This window comes from Eublepharis macularius, chromosome 5 (assembly GCF_028583425.1).
Source record: "Eublepharis macularius isolate TG4126 chromosome 5, MPM_Emac_v1.0, whole genome shotgun sequence".
Classification (NCBI taxonomy): Eukaryota; Metazoa; Chordata; class Lepidosauria; order Squamata; family Eublepharidae; genus Eublepharis; species Eublepharis macularius.
Window position 1 is genome coordinate 76,528,559 of NC_072794.1, and position 22,529 is coordinate 76,551,087.

General features: G+C 39.4%; 1 protein-coding gene across 1 annotated transcript in view; it reads right to left on the minus strand.

Moving 5' to 3' along the window:
- Positions 1 to 271: 271 nt before the first annotated feature.
- The window catches only part of CACHD1 (cache domain containing 1), a 214,470-nt gene continuing 192,212 nt past the window's right edge, over positions 272 to 22,529 (minus strand). Inside the window, exons 17-27 of the mRNA XM_054981592.1 lie at positions 21,445 to 21,567; positions 19,667 to 19,766; positions 19,466 to 19,582; positions 16,629 to 16,789; positions 15,130 to 15,216; positions 14,823 to 14,939; positions 11,527 to 11,678; positions 10,698 to 10,859; positions 9,494 to 9,571; positions 8,174 to 8,275; positions 272 to 1,968 (exon numbers count right to left, since the gene is read on the minus strand). Coding sequence (XP_054837567.1) covers positions 1,730 to 1,968; positions 8,174 to 8,275; positions 9,494 to 9,571; positions 10,698 to 10,859; positions 11,527 to 11,678; positions 14,823 to 14,939; positions 15,130 to 15,216; positions 16,629 to 16,789; positions 19,466 to 19,582; positions 19,667 to 19,766; positions 21,445 to 21,567 — 1,438 coding nt within the window. The 3' untranslated portion in view covers positions 272 to 1,729. The remainder of the gene's footprint in view (positions 1,969 to 8,173; positions 8,276 to 9,493; positions 9,572 to 10,697; positions 10,860 to 11,526; positions 11,679 to 14,822; positions 14,940 to 15,129; positions 15,217 to 16,628; positions 16,790 to 19,465; positions 19,583 to 19,666; positions 19,767 to 21,444; positions 21,568 to 22,529) is intronic.

Below are 22,529 nucleotides of genomic sequence, written 5' to 3' on the forward strand. Positions count from 1 at the left end.
TATATATATATATATATATATATATATATATATATATATATATAAAAGAGTTTTCATAGAGTGGTTTTGCATAACCTATACTGGGAGTCCTTTTGTTCTAGTCTTATAGGTGCTATTGGATTCTTGCTCTTTTCTAGTGTACAAACATGTGAGAAATGAATGACTGAGGGAAAGCCTGGCAGTGAAGAGTTTGTACAGTTGACTTCTGACTTTAAATAATTTGATGAAACAAACTTATTTTCACCCCTGTCAAGAGTAATCCATAGACCCATACTTTATATACAGTTTATTCCACTAGATTGTAATTTTATACATAGTATAAAGGGGATTCTGATAGCACATTTATACTTACTTTACCATACTGCTTAAGAACCAATTCTTTTAACATAAGTATTAAAGTACTCTATCATTAAAACAGCATTCAGAGATTTTTTTAAAAAAAACCCTACATATAAATGGATATTTATCATAAGCACAGTGCAAGAATGTTTTCATATTTTTAAAACAAATTGTGACTCCGTAACACACAAACACTGTGACTTAAAACTAGTTTAAAATTAGTCATATTGGATTAAGCTCTGTATGAATCACTAGAGAAGTGTTAAATTCCAGACAAAGATGCCAGCAGCCCATCTTTGGCTGCAAAATAAACCCCTCACAATGATAAAAACTTTACAAGGCATTCTATTTACCTCCCATTTATTTATTGTTATGTGAAAAGGGAATGAAACAACAGGATTATTATTATTATTAGCTTACTGCTCATGAATGCTATTTGAAAATGACATTACTACATTGACTGGAATCTTCTTATTCCAGCCTGAGATGGAGTTAGGGGGGAGAGAAGTAATTCCTCAGTGCTTCAGCCAAGAGGCTTGGTATCCCTCTTCCTCACAATAAAACAGATACAAAAATACTGTGTTATAAACCATCTTCAAAGTGTACAAAAATGGCCACAGAAACCAAATGTTAATAATGTAAACAAATCAGCACACAATTTCTTCATTTTCCCTTTATAGCAACCTGGAGGGCAGGGGGATAGTTGATATCTATTTTAGGGATGTCTTCTGGGGGAAGATCCACAATATCACCAACACAATTAAACAGAGGCTGCATCTGTGGAGAGTTTCTATGCTTGCTTTCTATTTCCTCTCCTTTATTTCCTTCAGAGTTCATGAAAGTTTTTGAGTTCAATAAATAGTACAAAAATAATCCTTTATTTAAAAATCTTGAGATGTACTGTCTCAGGTCCCATACAGCTATTTGTAAGAGCACTGAGTATTAAAAAAACCCTCTCAACAAATGGAAACCTCATGGCAACTACTATTTTTGGATCCAGTGCCTTCTTTGTTTCCAGCTCCAAAGATTTCTGTTCTTCCAGTTATGGACAGCAAGCACCTCTCTCTTTCTCCCTCTACTTTGTCTGAGCACACTTTTCTTGGCTCAGATTAACAGGGTTCAAAAGGTTCAGTTTACTGTGTAAACCTTTCTTCCTGTGTCTGGAGGCTGAACATTCTTACTGTTCCATTTTATTGAATGTTATGGCAGGTTCATTCATCAGGCTAATTTGTACTCCACTTCAGAGCCAACCTTACATTTCAGAAATGTAAAGTTTTCATGTGAAACAAATTTCATGAAGATCGTCAAAACCACGCCTGGTAAAAGTACAAAAAGGACTGCTCATTTTTCCTGAATCAGTGCTCATTAGCTGCATTTCCCCTCAAGGTCATTAGCATTCTGCGTCTACAGTATGTACTGTGACTGCCGCCTGTAAGTGGTGACTGTGATGAAGCGCAGGATGATGCAACCTGTAGTGGTGGAACTTGTGACTCAAGAGTGCAGCAGTCTGTGGGGGGGTATCCAGGTCTAAATCTTCATCATGATTTCCCACATCTACGCCAGCTGATAATGGGTCATTATTGCAGGGAGGGTTTTCACTGTCTTCCTGAGGACTCATAGTACTGTACCCTGCAAGGTAAAGCCACCCAGGTAAGAAGCAATAATTTTGTAACAAAAAATTCAGAAGTACATAATGTTCAACTCTCCAACCTAACATGCATCAACAAGATTATGCTCTGGTAAAAGAGCAACCAGAAACTATTCCCATGCTAAATGACACATATTATCTTCTAAAATAGTCCCCCTTCTTCCATACTCCCATTCAGCTGTTCATTGTCTCTTTAAAGGCTATCAATGAAATGACTGGTCCCCAACAAAATATTTTCCTTACACATTATGGATAGATTTAAAATTCAGAAGAGGAAATCTGTATTACTCTGAGTTAAATCACTGTAATATTCTTACACTGATTTAACTCAACTGAGCTCAACAGACCACACTAATGATAACAGTCTGAGGCAAAGGGAGCAATCCTAAACAAGTATATCCAGAAGTACATTGTTTTATTTAATGTGGCTTATTCTCAGGAAAGTCCTCTTAGGTTTGCAGCCACAGTGTCCTAACAAACCAAATCTCTGGAGAAGTAGTTCAGAGCTTGATATAATGTCACAAAATCAAATTCAAATGCCACTTTGAAAAAGGTCAAAATAAAAGCAAATAAAATGCCATTCTAATATTCAGTGCTCAATTCCTAGTAAACTGCAGGATGACCAACTTTTACAGCAAAATTATTAATTTAGTTTTCTATATTAAAACACTCCTTTTTCAATCTGTAAAATTTGCTCAACATTGCAAAATTATTTCAAGTGACAGTGTATTTCTTGTGCTGATATGGATTTCCAGTGCCTTTCTGCCCAGAATTTATACTGACCACTTCATCAGCATGCAATCAGCTTAATTCATATTTCATAGGAGGTGCCTAGACTCATAGTGCTGAAAAAATGAGATCAACAAAGGAAACACTCAAGACAGAGGTCTGAAATCTGTGCAGGGGAAGCATTAAGAAATTGGTGGATGCAGACTCCTCCTGACTCCTGTCCCTCCAGCATGCACGCATCCATCAAATTTAAATCCCACACTCTCATAAGCAGGCTCAGGGCAGGTCATAACATCATATTATAACAGTTATGACAATATATAAATACCATAAAATACTATAAAATATATAAAACGTAACTTAAAACCATGTAAAACAGTAAAATAATAAAACACAGTCCAATAAGGACCTCTAAGATGTGGCACGGTGGTAACTTCAGTACGTATCATTGTGCGTAGGCACAACAGATTTCAGGTTTTGGAAGCACAGCAAACCAGGCAAGGGACCTGCAGCACAGTTCACCAGTTCCTCAACCATTTTCATAGGTGTGGGCAGAACAATTCCATTTTGTAGGCTTGGCAGAACTGTAATAAGTCCTGCAGGGCCCAGATCTCAGCTGGGAGAGTGTTCTACCAGGCTGGAGCCAGAGCCAAGAAGGCTGTGGCCCTGGTTGAGACCAGGTGATCATCCTTAGGGCCAGGGATCAGTAGCAAATGTTGGTCTGCAGAGCATAACACCCTCCAGGGAACGTACAGAGAGAGATGGTCCCATAGATATACAGGACCCTGTCCTCTAAAGATCTTGAATTGACTTGGAATTCAACTGGAAGCCAGTGCAGCTGGCACAGTACAGGTCCTAAACAGAGTTCCCATAAGGACATGTGCCATTGCATTCTGGACCAGTTTCAGTTTCCTGGTCAGTTTCGAGGGTAGCCCTATGAGCCTTGAAAAGTCAGTGTTAAAGGTTGGGGAACCCACATGAATGAAAAGCCATGCTACATGGAAAACTGCAGTGAGGAGGAGAAAGAAAAATTCCCTATCTTCCTCTTCCACCAATGGGAACCCGTTTTCATACATACTGGAACTAGACATGGGCATGAACCAAAAAAACTCCAACCATGTGATTCATGGTTCATAGCATTCCACGAACCACGAACTTCCGACCTTTTCCCAGTTCGGGAATTGGTTCGTGGTTCGTGGCATTTCAACTACCCTGCACCAGCTGCTAAAGCCAGTGCGGGGTGTTTGAAACAGACAGCCCCATTCTTCTGCTGCCCGGGCAGCAGGAGAAAGGGGCTGTCAGTTTCACAGACCCTGTGCCTGTTCCAACACGGGGTCTGTGAAACTGACAGCCTCTTTCTCCTGCTGCCAGAACAACAGGAGAAAGGAGCTGTCAGTTTCACAGCCCCTGCACTGGGTTCAGCTGCGGGGTCTTGAAACTGACAGACTCTTTTCCTGCTGTCCGGGCTGTCAGTTTCACAGACCCCGCGCTGGAACCGGTGTGGGTTTTGTAAAACCGACAGCCCAGGCAGCAGGAGAAAGGGGCTGTCAGTTTCACAGACCCTACGCCAGTTCTAGCTGAACCCAGAGCGGGGGCTGTGAAACTGACAGGCCCTTTCTCCTGCCGCTCTGGCAGCAGGAGAAAGAGGCTGTCAGTTTCACAGACCCCGCCTTGGAACAGGCACAGGGTCTGTGAAACTGACAGGCCCTTTCTCCTGCCGCTCTGGCAGCAGGAGAAAGAGGCTGTCAGTTTCACAGAGCCAGCGCTGGGTTCAGCCGATGGGTCACAGAACCAGCCATGGAACGGCTGGAAAAATTTGTTTGTTCCGGAAAAACGCGATCCCACAGAACACGTGTTTCTCTTCAAACGAACTGGCCGTTCCGTACAGAATTTTGTTCCGTGGTTCATTTCGTGCCTATCTCTAATTGGAACACTACCCTTAGAGTTTTGGCAACAGCAGTAGGATAAACTGGAAATGGGTAGAACCTCCTACTACCTTGGAAAGGATATACAAAATCTGGAAAATTGTCTATATAATAAAAATTAACATAGCAACAATTATCTGATACTGGTTTTAGTACAGAAATTTACTGAGTGATTCACATTTTTGATTATGTTTTAGAATAATAAGCAAAGAGACAGAATATTTTTTAAAGCTATTGTAAGTGTTCTGAATGTTTTATGCATTTATCATGCCTGGTTATTCTCTTTTAAATGAAAACAATTGTAAGTTTTAACAAGTAAGAGGAAAAATCAAAGGGGTACTAAGTGGTATCTTTCAGTCCAGTGTCTGACATCTGCCATTATCTTATAAAGCTGCAGAGGATCCACAAAACAAAAACGTTGCCACAGAATTGCAACCTAGTCAGGGTGCAATAAGGCATGGTAGACTAGGATTGCAAGCATACTTATTTGGGAGTAACTCTTACTGGCAATAAGTCCCACTGAACATGCATAAAAGTAGGCTATTGATGATTCCTGCAGCTTCAATAGCCTGTTTCAGATGTCTGACAAAAAGCTGACAATGATGTAGGCCACTGCTTTCAAAACATCATGCTTAGTGATGGGAGAGGCTCAGTTCAAATCAGAAAAAATTACTGGCGAAAGGGAAGAATGTTATGCAAAAAGTTCTATTTCACCCTAAGAGTTCTAAATTATCTCATGACTGCCTGATTCAGATGGGGCTTGCTGTCCCTTTCTTACAATATTTGTAGTAACCAGCTACCAGGGTACTGAGACATGTAGCTTTCTCAGGGTAGACCACACTAGATACAGAAAGAGATCTCATTCTGTACAGTCGTCACAGTAAAAGAGTGAATGTATTGGGAGGGGCATTGAGGCAGCTACTGCCATAGTAGCAGAAATAGTTAGACAAGTGGATAGACACAACAGGTGAGCAGCACTTCTCCATCTGAGGTCAAAATCCAAACCTTGGCCTATTGACTGTTCCTCTCTTGCTGGGTTATTATTGAGGCTCTGAGGTTCCTATTTGAACCCAAGATTTATAGACTTTGGTGTCACTGCAAAAGCTCCAGCTAGGGCTAAGTGAGAACAGCTACTCTGCCTATCCTTCTCTATGCTTAAGGTGCTGTAAAAACACCTGCTGTTGCCAGAGGTGGAGAGAGAGAGTTCCAGCCAGGGCTGGAGTAGACTTGTTACTTGGCCCTGAAAGAACTATTAGCTGGGGGAAAAGACTGATTCACTTGATCCAGGTCACGTAAGATGTTTAGTGTTGTTTACTGTACGCTAACGTTCATTTACTTTTATTGTAACCTGCTTTGGGTCTTGCTTGTGGGGAAAGGGCTGCATAAAAGCATTTAAAAATAAATATAAATACAACAAACCAGATATACCACTGTCCAACCACTCTGCAAATAGCAGACAGGACTTAGAGGGTCTGCATGCAGAAATTAAGGAACCGGTGAGTGAGGAGCAAATGGTGAGCATGCCCCCTCACAAATCCATTTGCCCGGTAGGTATCCCTGGCCTTCTCGACAGGCAAAACTCCTCTGAGTTCTTTGTGAACTGCAAGGATTTGGGGGAACTTTTCTTATGTCACACTGTGCTTTGGAGTAGACAGAAGGATACACTCCCCTATTATGCACAGAATATGCAATGGAGAAGTAGGGAGTTTGCCTAGTGTGATACAAGAGACCCTCTTTTCCCATCTTAAAAAGCATCTGGCGTGTGCAGGTGGCTTTTGGGGAAAAGATTCAAGATGAGCACAAATAATGGTGGGCTACTGATCCATGACAAAACGTAATGGACTACTGATGAAAAGAAAGGGGGAGGAGTAAGGTGAAGGAGAGGGGCCAACTTGGCTGAGTTTTCCCCCTTTGTATTTCTCTTGTCATTCAGTAGTGGTAAGAGCCCTGTGGCACAGAGTAGTAAGCTGCAGTACTGCAGCCCAAGCTCTGCTCACAATCTGAGTTCGATCCTGGAAGAAGCCAGGTTCATGTAGCCAGTTCAAGGTTGACTCAGCCTTCCATTTTTCCGAGGTTGGTAAAATGAGTACTCACTTTTCTGGGGGTAAAGTGTAGATGACTGGGGAAGGCAATGGCAAACCACCCTGTAATAAAAGCGTATGCTCTATCTACAGTAGCTCCATGCATCCAGGACAACTGCAGGCACCCTCACAGACAGGAGAGAGAATATAGAGCAGAGGAATAATGCAGCACAGCAGTCTCCTTCCTTCAGCTCAAATGTCAGTGGTCCTCCCCTTCCTGTCTTTCACCACAGAGCTCTAGTGCTCTGCACTCTTCAAAGTGGCTTGACCTAAGTTTTATTTTAGGTAGAAGGCAGATTTCCTTTTGTTTGATTCCCGGAGACTTAGTGACAAATGAAAAATGTCATGTGGTACAGTCTTCTCCCATGAGTAACGTCTCAGAATTTGCATGGAAAATTAATTCTCTCTTCTAATCCAGTAGAAGAACACGCTCTCTAGATGGACTGAGACTGATGTGGGGACATACTCAAGCAAGTCCACTCAAATGACAAAACACAGCCATGTGAGAAGACGGTATCACATGAATGCTTGCCTGTTTCAACTGACTCCCAGTGTGCTGACAGCTTTCTGGGTGATGGCTTTGCCATCTAGAAACTTCCAAGCGTACCACAGAATAAAATACAAATACAAACCTCTCCCTCTCCCTACATTTAGCAACATAACAGATCCATATTTAGTAGCAGAACTGACATGAAGATGCAGCTGACATCCCTGGCACAAATCCTTGCTAAGCTTACATTAAGCTTCCTTAGTGGGCTCATCACTTGGTACAGTTTGAAGACACAGAAGCTGTGTAAACTCTTACACTGTGAATTTGTCATAAACCAATTATATGCCCCAAAGCAAAAACAATGAAAGTGGAAATGTCAAAAAAAATAACATGAATGATACATGGAATCAATTGAACCACAATGCATAACAGTGCGAAGGCATTCAGCGTTTAAAGCCAAACTGAAGCTTAGTTTAACTGGAAACCAGAGGTTAGCACATATTGCTTGTAATTAAACTCTGTTTTATAAACATACAGTTAAAAGAACACAGCTATTACTAACAATGCCAGAATAAAGAGAACAAATCTTTGAGTTTCTTCTCTCTTCCAAAGAATCTGAAAGACAATTGGATTAGTTAAAGGGGGAAAAGAGAATGAAAACTTGGTGATGGTCTTTTTCTAGGAATGCTGTATAACAATGCTGGTACCATTTCTGATTAAGAAATTGAGGAGAAAAAAATTAAACAAGAGGATTCATGTTATAAGATCACGCTCTACAAAAATAACTTCAGTGCTGGATAATGTCTTGCACTGGGACAGAATGTGGCAGCATTGTTTTAAATATGAACCAACAAGGAATGGAGTTGGGAATGCTCTCTTTGATTATTTACTTGTCAAGTTGCCAAGCAGCACAAATAAGATGACTGTGCAATGCAGATGTCAGCAGCTTCCAAGGTCTTACCATGATCACTTTCTGTTCCTGACCGCCCCCAGTAACGCCGTCTGCGTTCAGGACTATGTGCATGTCGCTCAATCACTGCTGCTATAAACCGGGTATTACTGACTAGAAATTAATGAAAAAATAAAGCCAATGTTTACTATGATTCTTATGACATTCCAACAGTGGTTAAACTTCCTAACTGCAGAACAAAAACTTGCTAAGTATGCCAGCAAAGTTCACCCACATCTATTTTAAAGATGCCTTAAACTATGATAACTGGTGGCAAATAAGTGGCAAAGGTAAAAGGGCCAACTAATTGCAGAAAGCTCAAAACAGGATATAAATTCGATCTGTCAAACTGATCTCCTGCTCCTCCTTTTCCTCAACACTACCCTTCCTCTTCTGTGCTTTGTCTTCTTAGAATGTAAGCCTCAGGGGAGGGCCCATTATCTCTTTACTTATGTGAAGTATATGAGCTTCAATCTCTTTCAAAGCTGATGAGTCATTTAGATTTTGACTTCAAATATTTACATGTTGAACTGCGTTTGAAAAGTTTATGCTATTCTTGATACCATTCTTCTATATCAGCATCCAACTTCCAGAGAAACATGATGGCTGATACAGATTTTACCTGTGATGATTCTTGCGATTGTGTGACCCAGATGGACAAAAAGCCACGCAGGTCAGGAGTCTGTAGTGAGGAGAGGAAATTGGGCAAAACTGCCTCTCTCTCTCTTCCACATGCAGAACTGTATGAGTAGAAGACGGAGAGGAACAGAGTGATCCTGCTTGATTTCTTTCCTCAGTGCATCCCCCCCACCGTGGTGCCCTTTTTGTCTATATACATTCCATGATTTCTGGGAACCAAAATGTATTGCTCGGAGATGGATCACGGGGGAAATCTGAGACGTTTGCACTTGAAGTCTGTTGGATATCATCTATTGCTTGTGAGGGCACAGGAAGTTAAAATCAATGGCAGTTCATGAATATTCAAACTAACAATTGCTTGAACTCTGGCTAAAGCTGTATTTGCCAGATGATCTGCAAGAAAGCGGGAGGTGGGATAATACAAGGAACTGTATGTCAGAGCGAGCTTCAAATGGTTATGAACTTAAGTGGGTGGTCATGGGCAACTTAATTTTCTCTTGTGGTTTCCGGGCTGTCATACTCCAAGACTGCAACATGACTCACAGGACCAAATGGCAGCAACACAGTAAAGCACTTTGCCCTCTTGAAAATGTTACACAGATGATAACGCCAGTATTGGCTGTAGGAAAGGCAAGGGAAAAGAGCATCTAGCCCTCCCCATTTCCAATTGCCATTCAGATGCTAAATACGTACTGATTCCTCTGTCTTCATGGCTGTCATCATCCCTCTCATCCCTGTCATTCTCCAGGTTGGACATGCGGACTGACATTTCTACATTACATAGCAAATGGCAAATAAAACACATGCAAATGTTAAAGAGAAACTTGTAAGAATGCAATACTTATTAATCTCTAAGTGATGTTCCTCTTCTGGGAACAAGGGATAAGAAGCATAGAAACTTTATACTGAGCTATTTTAATATTTTGATTGTGTGGACATTTACTAGAAATACTAAGAGGAGTGCAAATGTACTCTCCCCTTTTCCTTCTTGAGCTAGCAGCATGACTATCTGCCATCCCAACAACAGTTAGTCATAAGACAGAATGAGTCATCTGTGTTTGAACACCTGGTAATTCCTTTCACACTGCAAATGTTTGTCTTTTAAAATGCCTATTAAACTACAACTTACGAAGTTCCAGTTTTTTTAGCTCATTCAGAAAACAGCACCCTTTAAAAACGCTCTGCTTACCAAGTGCACAGAATCAGACAGAGGTTGTTCTGACAATCTCCTGTTTTTATAAGACAGCAGATTTTGGAGAAACTTTGACAAATTCAGATCATGTTCTTTTAACATTTTCTTGGAAAGTAACTAATTCATAAATCCTGTATGTGTGCACCTTACAGTGTGCTCTACATTCACATTGTACCTTCTTGACCTGTGCTAAAAAACAGTACAATAAAACCAGCAATAATACACTCTTCCCTTCTATTATACTGCAAAGAAAACAGAAATTTCATAATGGTGAGCAGCAAGCAGAACCGATGAATGCAACAGGCAGAAAGAGCCTCAAAAGCAGATGCTGAAAAAAATCCATGTAACCACAACACGATGCATGTGCATGCTGAAAAGCAATCCCCTCTCTAGAATAATCACAGGGGAAACAATCATATTTGGAAAGTCCTGGAAGCAGCAGCAGCACTGCGTGTTAAGGTCTAGGGAGAACAATGCAGGCTTAAATTCAGAATCCAGCAGAGGGCAGTGGTGCACATTCTATGTTGTATCATTGCAAGATGTGCATAAACTGATGGAGAGGACACAGATCAGGAAGAGAAAAATACCCCAAGAAAAGTGTTTTAACTACTGGAGCCACAAAACTCCTTACAGAGGTTTGCTTCCTCCTTAGTGCCTCTATCTGCTCTTCTCCACCCACACCTGGCCATTTTTTTTAAAGCTCACCTTGTGCAGCAAGGGGGGACATGTGTTGGTGACTTCGGCGGTGGATCTGGTGACGATAGGCATAGACTGCCAGAACAAGCACCATTATACATCCCATAATACCTCCTGCTACAGGACCAACTGGAGCACTTTTTATCATATTCAAAGCTATCACCTCATCTCCTTAATAACAGAGGAGATAAAAAAGTTCATGTAAATGCTTTGAAAGAAGTTCTACAAAAGACATCTTAAACATAAAATAAACATTTGTAAAGGGCATCACAATACCTAAGAATGAAAAGGCTAACTCCTATTATGCTAATGCAAACAGCAAATCTGGGCTATCCACAGAGAAAGGAGGATTTGGGGGAAAATCCCAGCCTGTTCATGCCCTTGATAACTAACAGGAGATTTGGGGACGTGAAGCGTACTTTCCCAATTGTTCTGTGCCCCCACAATTCCTCATGAGTCTCCCCTTTGAAAAAATCATAAAAGCTAACCATGCACAGTTGCTGCCAAAGGAGAACATGAACACATCAATTTCTAAAAAAGCTTATTGTAAAAGCAGTTTTGTCCAGTTCAGTTCTCAATGAAAGACGCACACACAGTGATATACTAGAAATCTGAATTTTATGCAAGGCCAGCTGAGAGATCCAACAGGCATGTTTTACAATTTCTTGCTGCACATATATGGTTCATAATTCTGTAAACCTATCAACAATCTTAACTGCATGTGGCTTCATTTTTATTCTGCCACACCAACTGATTGCTTCAGCTGCATAGCCAGGCCAGTTGATTTTATTTTGGATTTGAATTAAAGTATATCCATAACAACAAACATTTCACTTACCGATGGCTCCCATGTCGTCCACATATGGACTTTTGGCACCCACAATACCACCAAAGCATTCTTTCTGTGGGGCACAGTAGGATTTATCTAGATGAGTCTTTCCATCACTGTCTACCATGCACCATTCGCAGTCTAAGACACCAAAACAATCTCTGCAAGATAAAGAAATCATTTTGATGAAAACATTATCAGGAACCCTGTCTCAAGCCCCACTTGCGAAATCTCTGTCTTGTCTTAAATTTCCCAGGGTTATGTTCTTCTTTAGCCTGAATGTAACACTGTGACCAACGTTGCATCTCAGTTAACATTTGGGAGCAGCAGTGGGGGCTACATTTGACCATGGCCCTGGCAACCAGGCATTTAATGGTTCTCTCATTTATCTGGTAGATGCTCCAAGGGTCAAGCTATAACTATTAAAATATATTCAAAATAAATATTTATTATACCATGTACACAGTAATAAAATTAAAAACGAATGGTCTGAATGTCAGGCTACATAGGAAAGATTCAGATAAGTTGTAACACTCTCTGAATACAATTGATAAACATGTCAAATGACCAATATAAGACCATACACATTTTTGCTCAAGGGCCTTCCTCAGCGGTCAATAATACACACTTCTGCAATAAACAAACCCACACATCTAGAAACCAGTATGTATCAATTCTGCACTGAGGTTATCATCTGAAAATGCAAATGGAGAAAAGAAGAAAAATTTGTTATGATGAGAATAAACATAATTATACCATTAAAAATTCTTTTTGAAAAAACACAAAGTCATTTTTTACCTCATATATTGTGTGGTATGATGTAACAGCACTCACACAAAACTCTTTATTGGTGTTATATTCTATAATGCCAAAATTACATTGTGGAGGCCTATAGACAGCTGAACAACACAGCACATTACATCAGGAGTAGAGAGAATCCCCTGGAACTAATTAAGAAATAAATAAAAGAACGTATTGTCGAAGGCTTTCACGGCCGGAAAACGATGATTGTTGTGGGTTTTCCGGGCTGTATTGCTGTGGTCTTGGCATTGTAGTTCCTGACGTTTCGCCAGCAGCTGTGGCTGGCATCTTCAGAGGTGTAGCACCAAAAAAAAAAAAAAAATGATGCCAGCCACAGCTGCTGGTGAAACGTCAGGAACTACAATGCCAAGACCACGGCAATACAGCCCGGAAAACCCACAACAACCAAATAAAAGAACTATTGGAGGAGGGCATTGTAGAAGGCTTTATTGCTAAATCTACATATGACTACCTCCTAACAACATAGAAGAGAGCACCACAATTCTTTTACCAAAAATACATAAAGTCACTTTCCCTGTTCCAGGAAGACCCATAGTTTCAGGTTGTGGTTCGGTACTAGAACCTCTGGCTCAATATTTAGATCGTTTTCTTAAACCCTTTGTTCAGATCATGGGCTCTTATTTAAGAGATACTGTAGTTTTTTCTAAACCACATACATAATACACAATTACAGAAAGAGCAGTTGCTTTTTGTTACTCTTGATGTGGTTTTCTTTTATACCAATATTCCACAAGATGAGGCCCTAGATGTACCTATGGGACTGGGAGGTGTTAGAAAAAAGAAATCAGCACTCCAATCCCCCCACATCTTTTTTATGTCATACTGCAAACTTATGTTTGAAGAAAAAAAATTCAGTTTCAAGGGGAATTTTTCTGGCAAATCTCTGATAGGGCTACAGGGTGCAAATTTGCACCAGAGTTGGACAATCTATTATGAATAGATTGGAAAATACATACATCTTTCTAGAGAGCAACACATAGAGAAAGCGTATCATCTTCTATAAAAGACTTCTGGATGATATCTTTATGATTTGGAATGGAACCAAAGAATCTTTGGTGAATTTTGACTTGTTCATAAATAATATCCATAGCACATTAAATTCGAAATGACCTTTGATAAATCTAAAGTGCATTTTTGGATGTAGCAATCAGAAGGGTTGGCAATACTTTACAGGTGGATGTCTATAGAAAACCTACAGACGCCAGCTCATACCTAGCAGGAGATAAGTTTCCATCCAGGTCACTTAAAAAAGAACCTGCCCTACTCCCAGCTATTAAGACTGAGGAGGAATTGTAGTGCAGATGCTGACTTCCAGAGGCAAGCTGGGATTTTGATGAGGCAACTTGTAGGTTTGGGCTATTCTTTAATGTCTGAATGATATTGGTTTCAGTGGATGTGCCTGTGATTTCACGTTTGGCAGTGCTGATTTCTAGATATTTCAGTTATTTCCCCCCCAATTCTCTCCCCTTTCTCTCTTTTTCCTACTCCCCTCCCCTCCCCTCCATTCCCTCCCTCCTTTGGGAGCAGAATGTCACATTACATTGGAGATATTGCATCATTTTTTCATTCTATCATATAGCTGAACTTACAGGACAAATATGCCATTTAACTTCAGTTACAGACTGATAATACACACATCCAGAAATACTGGAAACTTTATACCAGGTTTGTTTGGAATTTGACTGTTTTTAGGTTTAAATATTTATGTAAAATCCAACTCATATGTAATTTTTGCTCTATAGAATATAACACCAATGAAGAGATTTGTGTGAGTGCAGTTACCACGTGAAGGGATGCACGGCCTGCTGTATTAATTTACATTATACCACACAATATATGAGGTAAAAATTGGCTTTATGTTATCATTATATTTATTCTTATTATAACCATTTTTTTTAATTCCCTTTTTTCTCTTTTTGCACTTCCAGATAATAACATCAGGGCAGAATTGATACATATTGGTTTCTGCATGTGTAGATCTGTTTATTGCAAAAGTATGTATTATTGACCACTGAGAAAGGCCCTTGGGCCAAAACACGTATGGTCTTGTGTTGGTCATTTGATAGGTTTATCAACAGTATTTGGAGAATGTTACAGCTTATCTATATCTTTCCTATGTAGCCTGACATTCAGGCCTTTCGTTTTTAATTTTATTACTCTGTACACTGTATAATAAATATTTATTTTGAATATATTTTAATGGTTATAGTTTGATCCTTGGAGCATCTACAGTATATTTCTGGTTGAGCTGTGGCCACCCCCTCGTTTCTTTGTTTGCTCTCATTTATCTCAGCACAGTGCACTAGGGGATAAGGGAAAGAATGTGTGATTGTATGGATTTGAGACTGTTCTCATCACAAACAAATGGTAGTTTGCTCACATCTGCATGCAATCCAAGGCTGCTTTCTTGCTGAAATATAAATTACAGAATTTAAAAATATCACAGAACTAAAAAATTTAAAAATATAAATTGCAAAATGTACCCGCTTTCCATTCTCTGATTACACCGAGTATTAATGCACTGAGGAAGAGCATCTTGTAGGCTGAGATCAACTGCTGTGAATGCCATTGGTTCCTGGTGGACTTCACAACTAGGATTCCTATGTTTTGGAAAGGGATAGAAGTTTCCAAGTAAGTACTTTGACAATTTTCTTAAAGTTAAAAAAAAATCTGATTTATTACCTTAAAACATAATACATGCTGCAAATCTATCACCACAGGAGAAAAATAATTCATGTGCAAATGTGAATTTGGGCAAAAAAAATTTATTATTGTGCAAGTCCAACTTACCTGCTTTCTGCATTTGTAAGATTGCCAGTGCATTCATTGACCTCCAGAGGGCACTCACAAGGACATTCACATTCATTCTGTTCCATTCTTCAAGAGGGAAAAAGAACAAAAGTGGTATTTCTTATTAGAAATCTGAGATTTTCTCCAAATTGTCCCATTAGTTAATAATCCTTGTATATCTTATGCTGGACCATGAAACAATTCTAGGGCTAGCTATAAGAAATTCTGCTTCACTTTTAACACCCCACTCCCTCCAAATAATTTTGACCAGTGCTGGTAATATTGACTTTACTGCTTAAGATATCCTCTTGCAGCTTCAAGTATGCATGAAGCAAAAGCACAGTAATGGCACACAGTATTTTAGACAATTTGACAAATCTAAAAGGAAAGCCCAATTCCAGCAAAAGTAAGGAACCCAAGTTATTTCATCATGAATGCATAATTCCACTGATTTAAATTGAACTGAATTTGCCAGCTAGATTATTTCACAAAATCCATACGTGGTCTGAAGAATACTTCTGAAAGTGTAACCAACTTTACTGTAGCATAAGCTTTCGAGAATCACAGTTCTCTTCTTCAGATACATCTGAAGATGAGAACTGTGATTCTCGAAAGCTTATGCTACAGTAAAGTTGGTTAGTCTTAAAGGTGCTACTGGACTTTTTTCTATTTTTGCTACTACAGACTAACACGGCTAACTCCTCTGGATCTTCTGAAAGTGTGGGAGTATTCAAAGCTTCTAGGCTAGGCAAGAACATCTGGTAAACAAGGATGGTATGCTGATACAAGGACCAAAGGGCAAATCTCTTGCTCCACTGCAAATGGAACACCACCGCTGCTGTTGGCTGAGAGACGGGTATCTGGTTCTTGAAGTATAGTGGTGAATGCAATGATAGCAAATGAAGCATAGTTTTTTCCTTACGTAGCTGAGCCAATCCAGATGGAAGCAGAAGTCTGACATGGAGGGTACAGTGACTATTTGCTGGGCAGGGCTGCTTAAACAGGGATCTTCTCCATTAAAGATGTAGTTAGGAGTACACCTCTTTAGTCAATGTGACTGTGGTGTGGCTCCTCTGTACTCAGGCTGCTGCAGCAGTCAAAGAGTAATATCACGTATAGAGAGATAAACAGAATGTGAGAAGAGATCTCACTGGGATGTGAATGTACAAAGAGCCTGAGGGAGCAGTTGCTGCTATTCTGGGAAGAAAGGAGAGAATATGCTAGGAGCCAGTGGTCAGACTTTAGCAGCTGGCATAACCTGGCAGTTGGAAATTTTTCCACTTCTGTTTAGACACATCTCAAAACGTAGAGGAAGACATTTGGGAAAAAAATGACAAATATGATGCTTGCAAGGGTTTTATATAAACAGTAACTAAAATATGCCCAGATGTCAGTTACTGCACACAAAAAAAGAACATTACTTGATGCTAAGGCTGTGTGGAGTCTCTGTTCTACATAAGGACAACCCCCTCATCATGCTGCATTTCAATTTCTCTTACCGATGACAGTTCAGACAGAGCCGATCTACCATACTACAGGCACAGAAGGCAAGTGAGTCACAGGTTTCATTTACTATTCCAACAAAAGCATTGGTTCCAGGTATTCTTGTCAGCTTGTATTTAGAACAGTGGCTGCCATGCACAAGATTTGTCAGATCACCCTAGGGGAAAGCAGTACATGTCAGACATGTGGCAGGGAACATGTTTCCTGGAGAGCTGATGTCCTCTACTACACCACAAATATACCTGCTAAAATGAAATTTGAAATGAAATTTACCAATGCAAAATAAGCATACAGTTTCCCATTATATATACTATGTGGCTCTCATTACTAGATTATTAATCTGATCAAAACTAATCTGACAGAAGAACAAATAATCATATAGCTAGGGATATTCCTAGGATTTTAGAGCCCTAGAAAAAGCACATTATTGGTCCTCCATACTCTCTTCCTTTTATAGTAATTATAAGGAAATGCACCGAAAATGGGTCTATATTTAACTCTATACTCAATTTTCTTTTCCCTCATCAGATTTCAATAAAATACATAATTTAAAATACAGTAGCTACATTTTGGAAATAAAGTTTAATACATCATTTTGAAACTCTTCATATAACAGGTAAGAAGTGGGGAAAGTACAAAAAGAGAGACAAATTATGTGCTGTCCTGATGGTCTGTGATTCTAGAAGCTGCCTGAAACGGTACACCAAGCTTAACTTGTTCTCTTGAGTTTTCTCATGGCTTGGAGGCAGTGAGGGCACCATAAAATACAATGGAAATCAAGGGTATTTATCTTTAATACTGGTTTCCCCCCTGTGGTGGGGAAAATCACTGCAGAGTAGGGACACAGAGATGCTATTAGCCTGATGCTATTCTAGTAAGGGGAGGGCTCACACTAATAAACCTAGCACCTCAGCAGAGGCCAGCAAAAGCCTGGCCTGGGAAAAGCTACCATGCTAACACATGTCTCCAAGCCATGGAGCAACCACTCAAACTTGCCCTTTGGGTGCTATGCCATTCCACATGGATTGAAATTGTTCTGAGTGAGACTTTTTAAAGTAACTGGATATAAGATACTATACTATTAGGATAAATGGTGGCATAGGCATAGAAGATACATATCAGTTGGCTGTCTACCACTCATTTTGTTAATAACTATTTTTGACAAAAGTAAAACAAAACTTTAGGATATCGTATCATCTGCTGTCTGGATAAAAACCTGTGTTGTAAACAAACCTGTGGGTAACAATGCATTAATAATACCTGTTGTGTAGTTCTCCCTCAAAAAGTGGACTAGGAAAACAGGTCAAGCAGAAATACAATTTATTTAAAGTGTTAACACAACTTACTTCAACTTTGGTTGTTAATACAATGAAGTAATAAACAGAAGGCTGAAGTGAGTTGCAAATACAGAGAAAGAAAAGTTCTTAGATAATTAAAGGGTCTGACTTCTAATGTTCCATTGCAGTTAAATATATAACCAAAGCATCAAATCATAGAACTGGAATATATGTTATGCTTCTTATGGAGATGCTGCCAAAAAGTCATCTCTACAGCTTGTTCTCTATTTCTCACCAGTAACGTTTGGAATGATTTACTACATAGACAACTATCATCAAGCAGAATCTCCATGGCCACTGAATGAACAATGGAGGCCCCAGAGATTCTTCATAATATGGGCAGTTGGGAAGTCATCATGAGGATTCTGTTTTTGTTACCATCCCCATGGTGAGAACAATATGTTCTCTGGTTTAGAATCTCAAGAATGCAGAGAGCATGGAGATACAGATTAATTGCAAGTGCACCACAAAATACAATGGAAATCAAAGGTATTTATCTTTTAATGTCGGTTTTCAATAAATATCCAGGTTTCAAATGCTGGATAAGGAACTTCATAGAATTAAAGTTAGCCATGGTTAATGTTGATGAACATTAATGTTGGGAGGCAGGCATAATTCATGTATGTGAGGAGATAGATTGTCAAGGAGGAAATGTACAATCTGGTGGCCTGGTTCTAATCACTAATCATAGTTAACAGACTAGTAGTCGTTGATACCCTATTGCTGAGGAAGATATGTCAGCCATTACTCTCAAGGTTCTAGCAGAGGTCTGATAATACTGCCTCTTGACCCTCCGTGTTCTTCTAAGCGTATATGTCAGGTGCTGCGGTTTCCTTGACCCTGCTGCACAATAAGAAATGAACACAGAACCGACAGTTCTAAATCTGGGTTTTTTGTGATCACCTTTCCCCAAATATCATGAATGATTCAACACACGTTCAAACTCTGTTCGACTCCTAATGTGTTATTAGAATCCACTAAACATGTGGTTCCATTACATTTTACTCACATTTTAAAAGTAATTGCTATAGAAGTAAAACCAAACAATGCCATTTCTTTTATTTTTTTAATTGGGGAGGGGGTGGGGGTGACTTTCACTACAAAAAGTTTTATCTCAAATTATTGTGTAAATATAAATAAAATACTAAGGTAATCTATTTTGCACTTTACATTTTATGTGTTATTTAGAATCCCTTCGTTTTCTTTCATTTTCTGATTTGCTTTCCTTCATGTTAAATATAGACCTTCCAACATGCAAAATACATGAACAGCTATGCAAAATAAATAACTATAATACCATTTTATATATGTAATTGAGATAATGACTTTCTTTAGGTCACCTTGGGTAGCAGGGGGCTTTCATTCAGTCTTATGGACCACCATTTTATTAATGAATTGTCTTTTACTACTGACAAAATGCCAAACAATCAACTCATGCTGTTGCCTCATATTTATACGTTTAACTATAACAAAATAAATGTTTTTTAAAAACATACCGTCAGGCTGGTATTAAACTTATAAAACCTCTGGACTGTTCTGTCACTGAAACTGTTACACAGGTTTTTCTTCACAAAGTTTGGGTGGTTTAGAATATCGTTTGCTACCAAAGGTTCCTGCAAATAAAGGGTAAGAGTTTTAACTTTTCTTCCTATTCTTACAAAGCATCAGCACCAGGCCACGTCATGACTCAAATATACCTTGTGTGTAATATGCTGCTGTTCTACTGGCGCATGGCCTTTGGGATCAATGAGCGTTGGGTGCGCCACAAGATATCCTCTATCCTCCATAATAAAGCACCTGCAAAAGACAAAATACTAGGTTAGAGTATCTGTATAAATGTATGGCTGTGCATTGAGTGCCAAATTCAGTATCTGACAAATCTCAGATAATTTCTAGAACTTCATGGCAGAACATAAAAGCCTGAGTGTGTACAGTGATTATTTAATACTGTCTAGCAAAGTTCAAATCCATGTTCAGTGAGGAAAACATATTGGGGAGACCTTGGACCAGTCATTTTCTTTCAACCTAGCCTACCTCACAAAATGGAGGAGGGGAGAGTTCCTGCTTTGAGTTCCCTGGAGCAATGACAGACTTATGTTAATGCATAAAGATGCTACAGTATCTGTCCCTCAGCAATTCTGTTATGTATATTTTGTATGATTGAATTTCATCAAAAAAAAATTTCAAACGATTTAAGCTGTTCTGATGTAAAGGCTACAACAATGCACCATGCCTAATTCTCCCTCAGTGCAACTTCTATGGCACTTAATTTCTGCTTCTGCAGTTATTTCAATATCATCTCATAATCTCTTAAAGCTATCCATCAGGGCCCATTTCTGTGCCTCAAAACTGACAAGCCGTCCTGCTTCTTCAACTCTGTTTATAGCCTCTTCCGTAGTTACATAGCTGTTCTACTGGGAGAAGACAAACGTTAATTGGCCCTATAAAGAGGCTCTACAATGGCACAATGATCAAGACGATTTGTGACTGAAGAAGGAAGAAACTGGAAGAGGTTAATAGAAACCGCTTAGCCCTCCTGACACTGGCTTTGAGCTTGTTTCCAAAATGTAGCAACTATTTATTTATTTTTATTTACTTCTTTTATACCACACCTTTCTCCAAAATAGAGATGCAAAGTGGTTTATATCATTCGCCTCTTTCCCCTTTCATTCTCACAACAACCCTGTGAGGTAGGTTAGGCTGAGAATATGTAACTGGCCCAAGGTCACCTGGCAAACTTCCGTGGCAGAATGGAGATTTGAACCTGAGTCTCCCAGACCTTCAGCTAATACTTTTAACTATTATACAACACTGTTCTTCTTCTGTGAGGACCAAGAAGAAACCATAGACCTAGCTTCAATTGTGTGATTGCCAGAGCTGATTCTAGAGTTTATTATCCACTAGTTAAATCATAAACTGGCTGCACAGTAGTGTGTGCATGAACAAGACATAAGATGCCCCAGACTCTCTCACTCTACCAATATCAACACTGTTTCCTCCAACATTGTAGCACTGCACACTCACTGGTTTACTGTGATTCCAAATCATTAAACATAAAAGGATGGAGTGAATGTAAACACAGTTCCTTGTTTCTTGACTAGTTCTCTCGCTACCAAAATCTGCCTAGTGACAAATCTAAAGTCCCAGGATTCGTGGCTTTAAAAAAAACGTCTTGTGCTGTTAGGCTCGGTGTATTTTGTACATCTGACAACAATTCTGCAGTTACAATAAATGAGCTCATTTCTAAGGTGCCACTGCACAGTATCTTCTTGCTAATATATATTCTTCTGCAATGAAAGCCAATTTTCATAAATATAACTTTTTGCTTCTGGTTTCCAATTCCCCAACAGAATTAACAAGGAAAATGAATTTAAATTGCAATTCAATTAGTTCAGTTCCAAGTAAGAACCTTTAATGAACAAAATTCTAAAATAGAACATCAAAGCAAAGACACAACACACACACAAAATCTTACCTTATTTTATTGCCTCCATCCTGGTTACAAACTGGCAACAGGTCCATTAGTACCTTGTAGAAATATCTCAGAGTAAAATCAATGCCCATCACAGCAACAGAATGGCCTGAAGACATTTGTAAACTATAAGAATAAAGAGCAGAGAGATCATGAAGGACAAGTTATCAAAAAAAAAATCACAACCCATTCATATTTCATGGTGCCCACAGAAGGATCAAGTGAAATGGCAAACTATACATTTAGACTTGGTAAGTAACAAGCCTTACCCCCTGAGCTCATCAATAATAACTAATTAACCTTAGACTTCTCATATATTTTACTCATCTCAGCTGAATTCCCCTCACAGAACCTAAAAATGTCAATTGGCTAGAAAAGGCTAGATGTAAGTGGAAAAGGAACTAATGCTATTAGCTCAATTTAAAATTCATGAGCTGGTTGTTTTGGCTGCTAAATTACATTCATTCAACCATTATCTTGTATGTGATGTTAATGAGATTCAGTTGGCAAAACAAACAATCGCTATGTCAGGGTGGGGAAGCAGTGCATATGTTAAATTGGTGTATCTTTGTGCCCATTTTGTGCCGATCACTTCATGTATCACCACCAAAGATGGAACTGTTTTTGGAAAACCGCACAAATGCTAGCTGAAAAATTTCCAGTCTTCTGGGCAAACTGACATTTTGCACAACATACATACCCCTTTGGTCATGTCACATAATCAGCACAGTACATTAACAGCATAAACTGAGGAGAGGAAGCTGCAAGTGCATCGGGAGATATGTTCCGCTGGCATATCTCTGAGATATGCCGGTAGAGCACCCTGGCCAGGCACCATTGTGGCAATGTTATGGAGCAATGCCAGCACAAACTACTATGAAGGGAAAGGTTGGACAAAGGAGCATGGCAGCAGTTAGTCAAGTCTGGCAATGCTTCCCCCCAAACTGCAGAAAGCTACACCAAAAAACATGGCATAGCCCATAGGCACCCATACAATAAGACAGGCCAAACCCTCCCCCTGGTGTGGTCCTGCCTACAAGCCTTGGAAAAACACAGGATGTCAACTACAGCCACAACTACAGCCACTG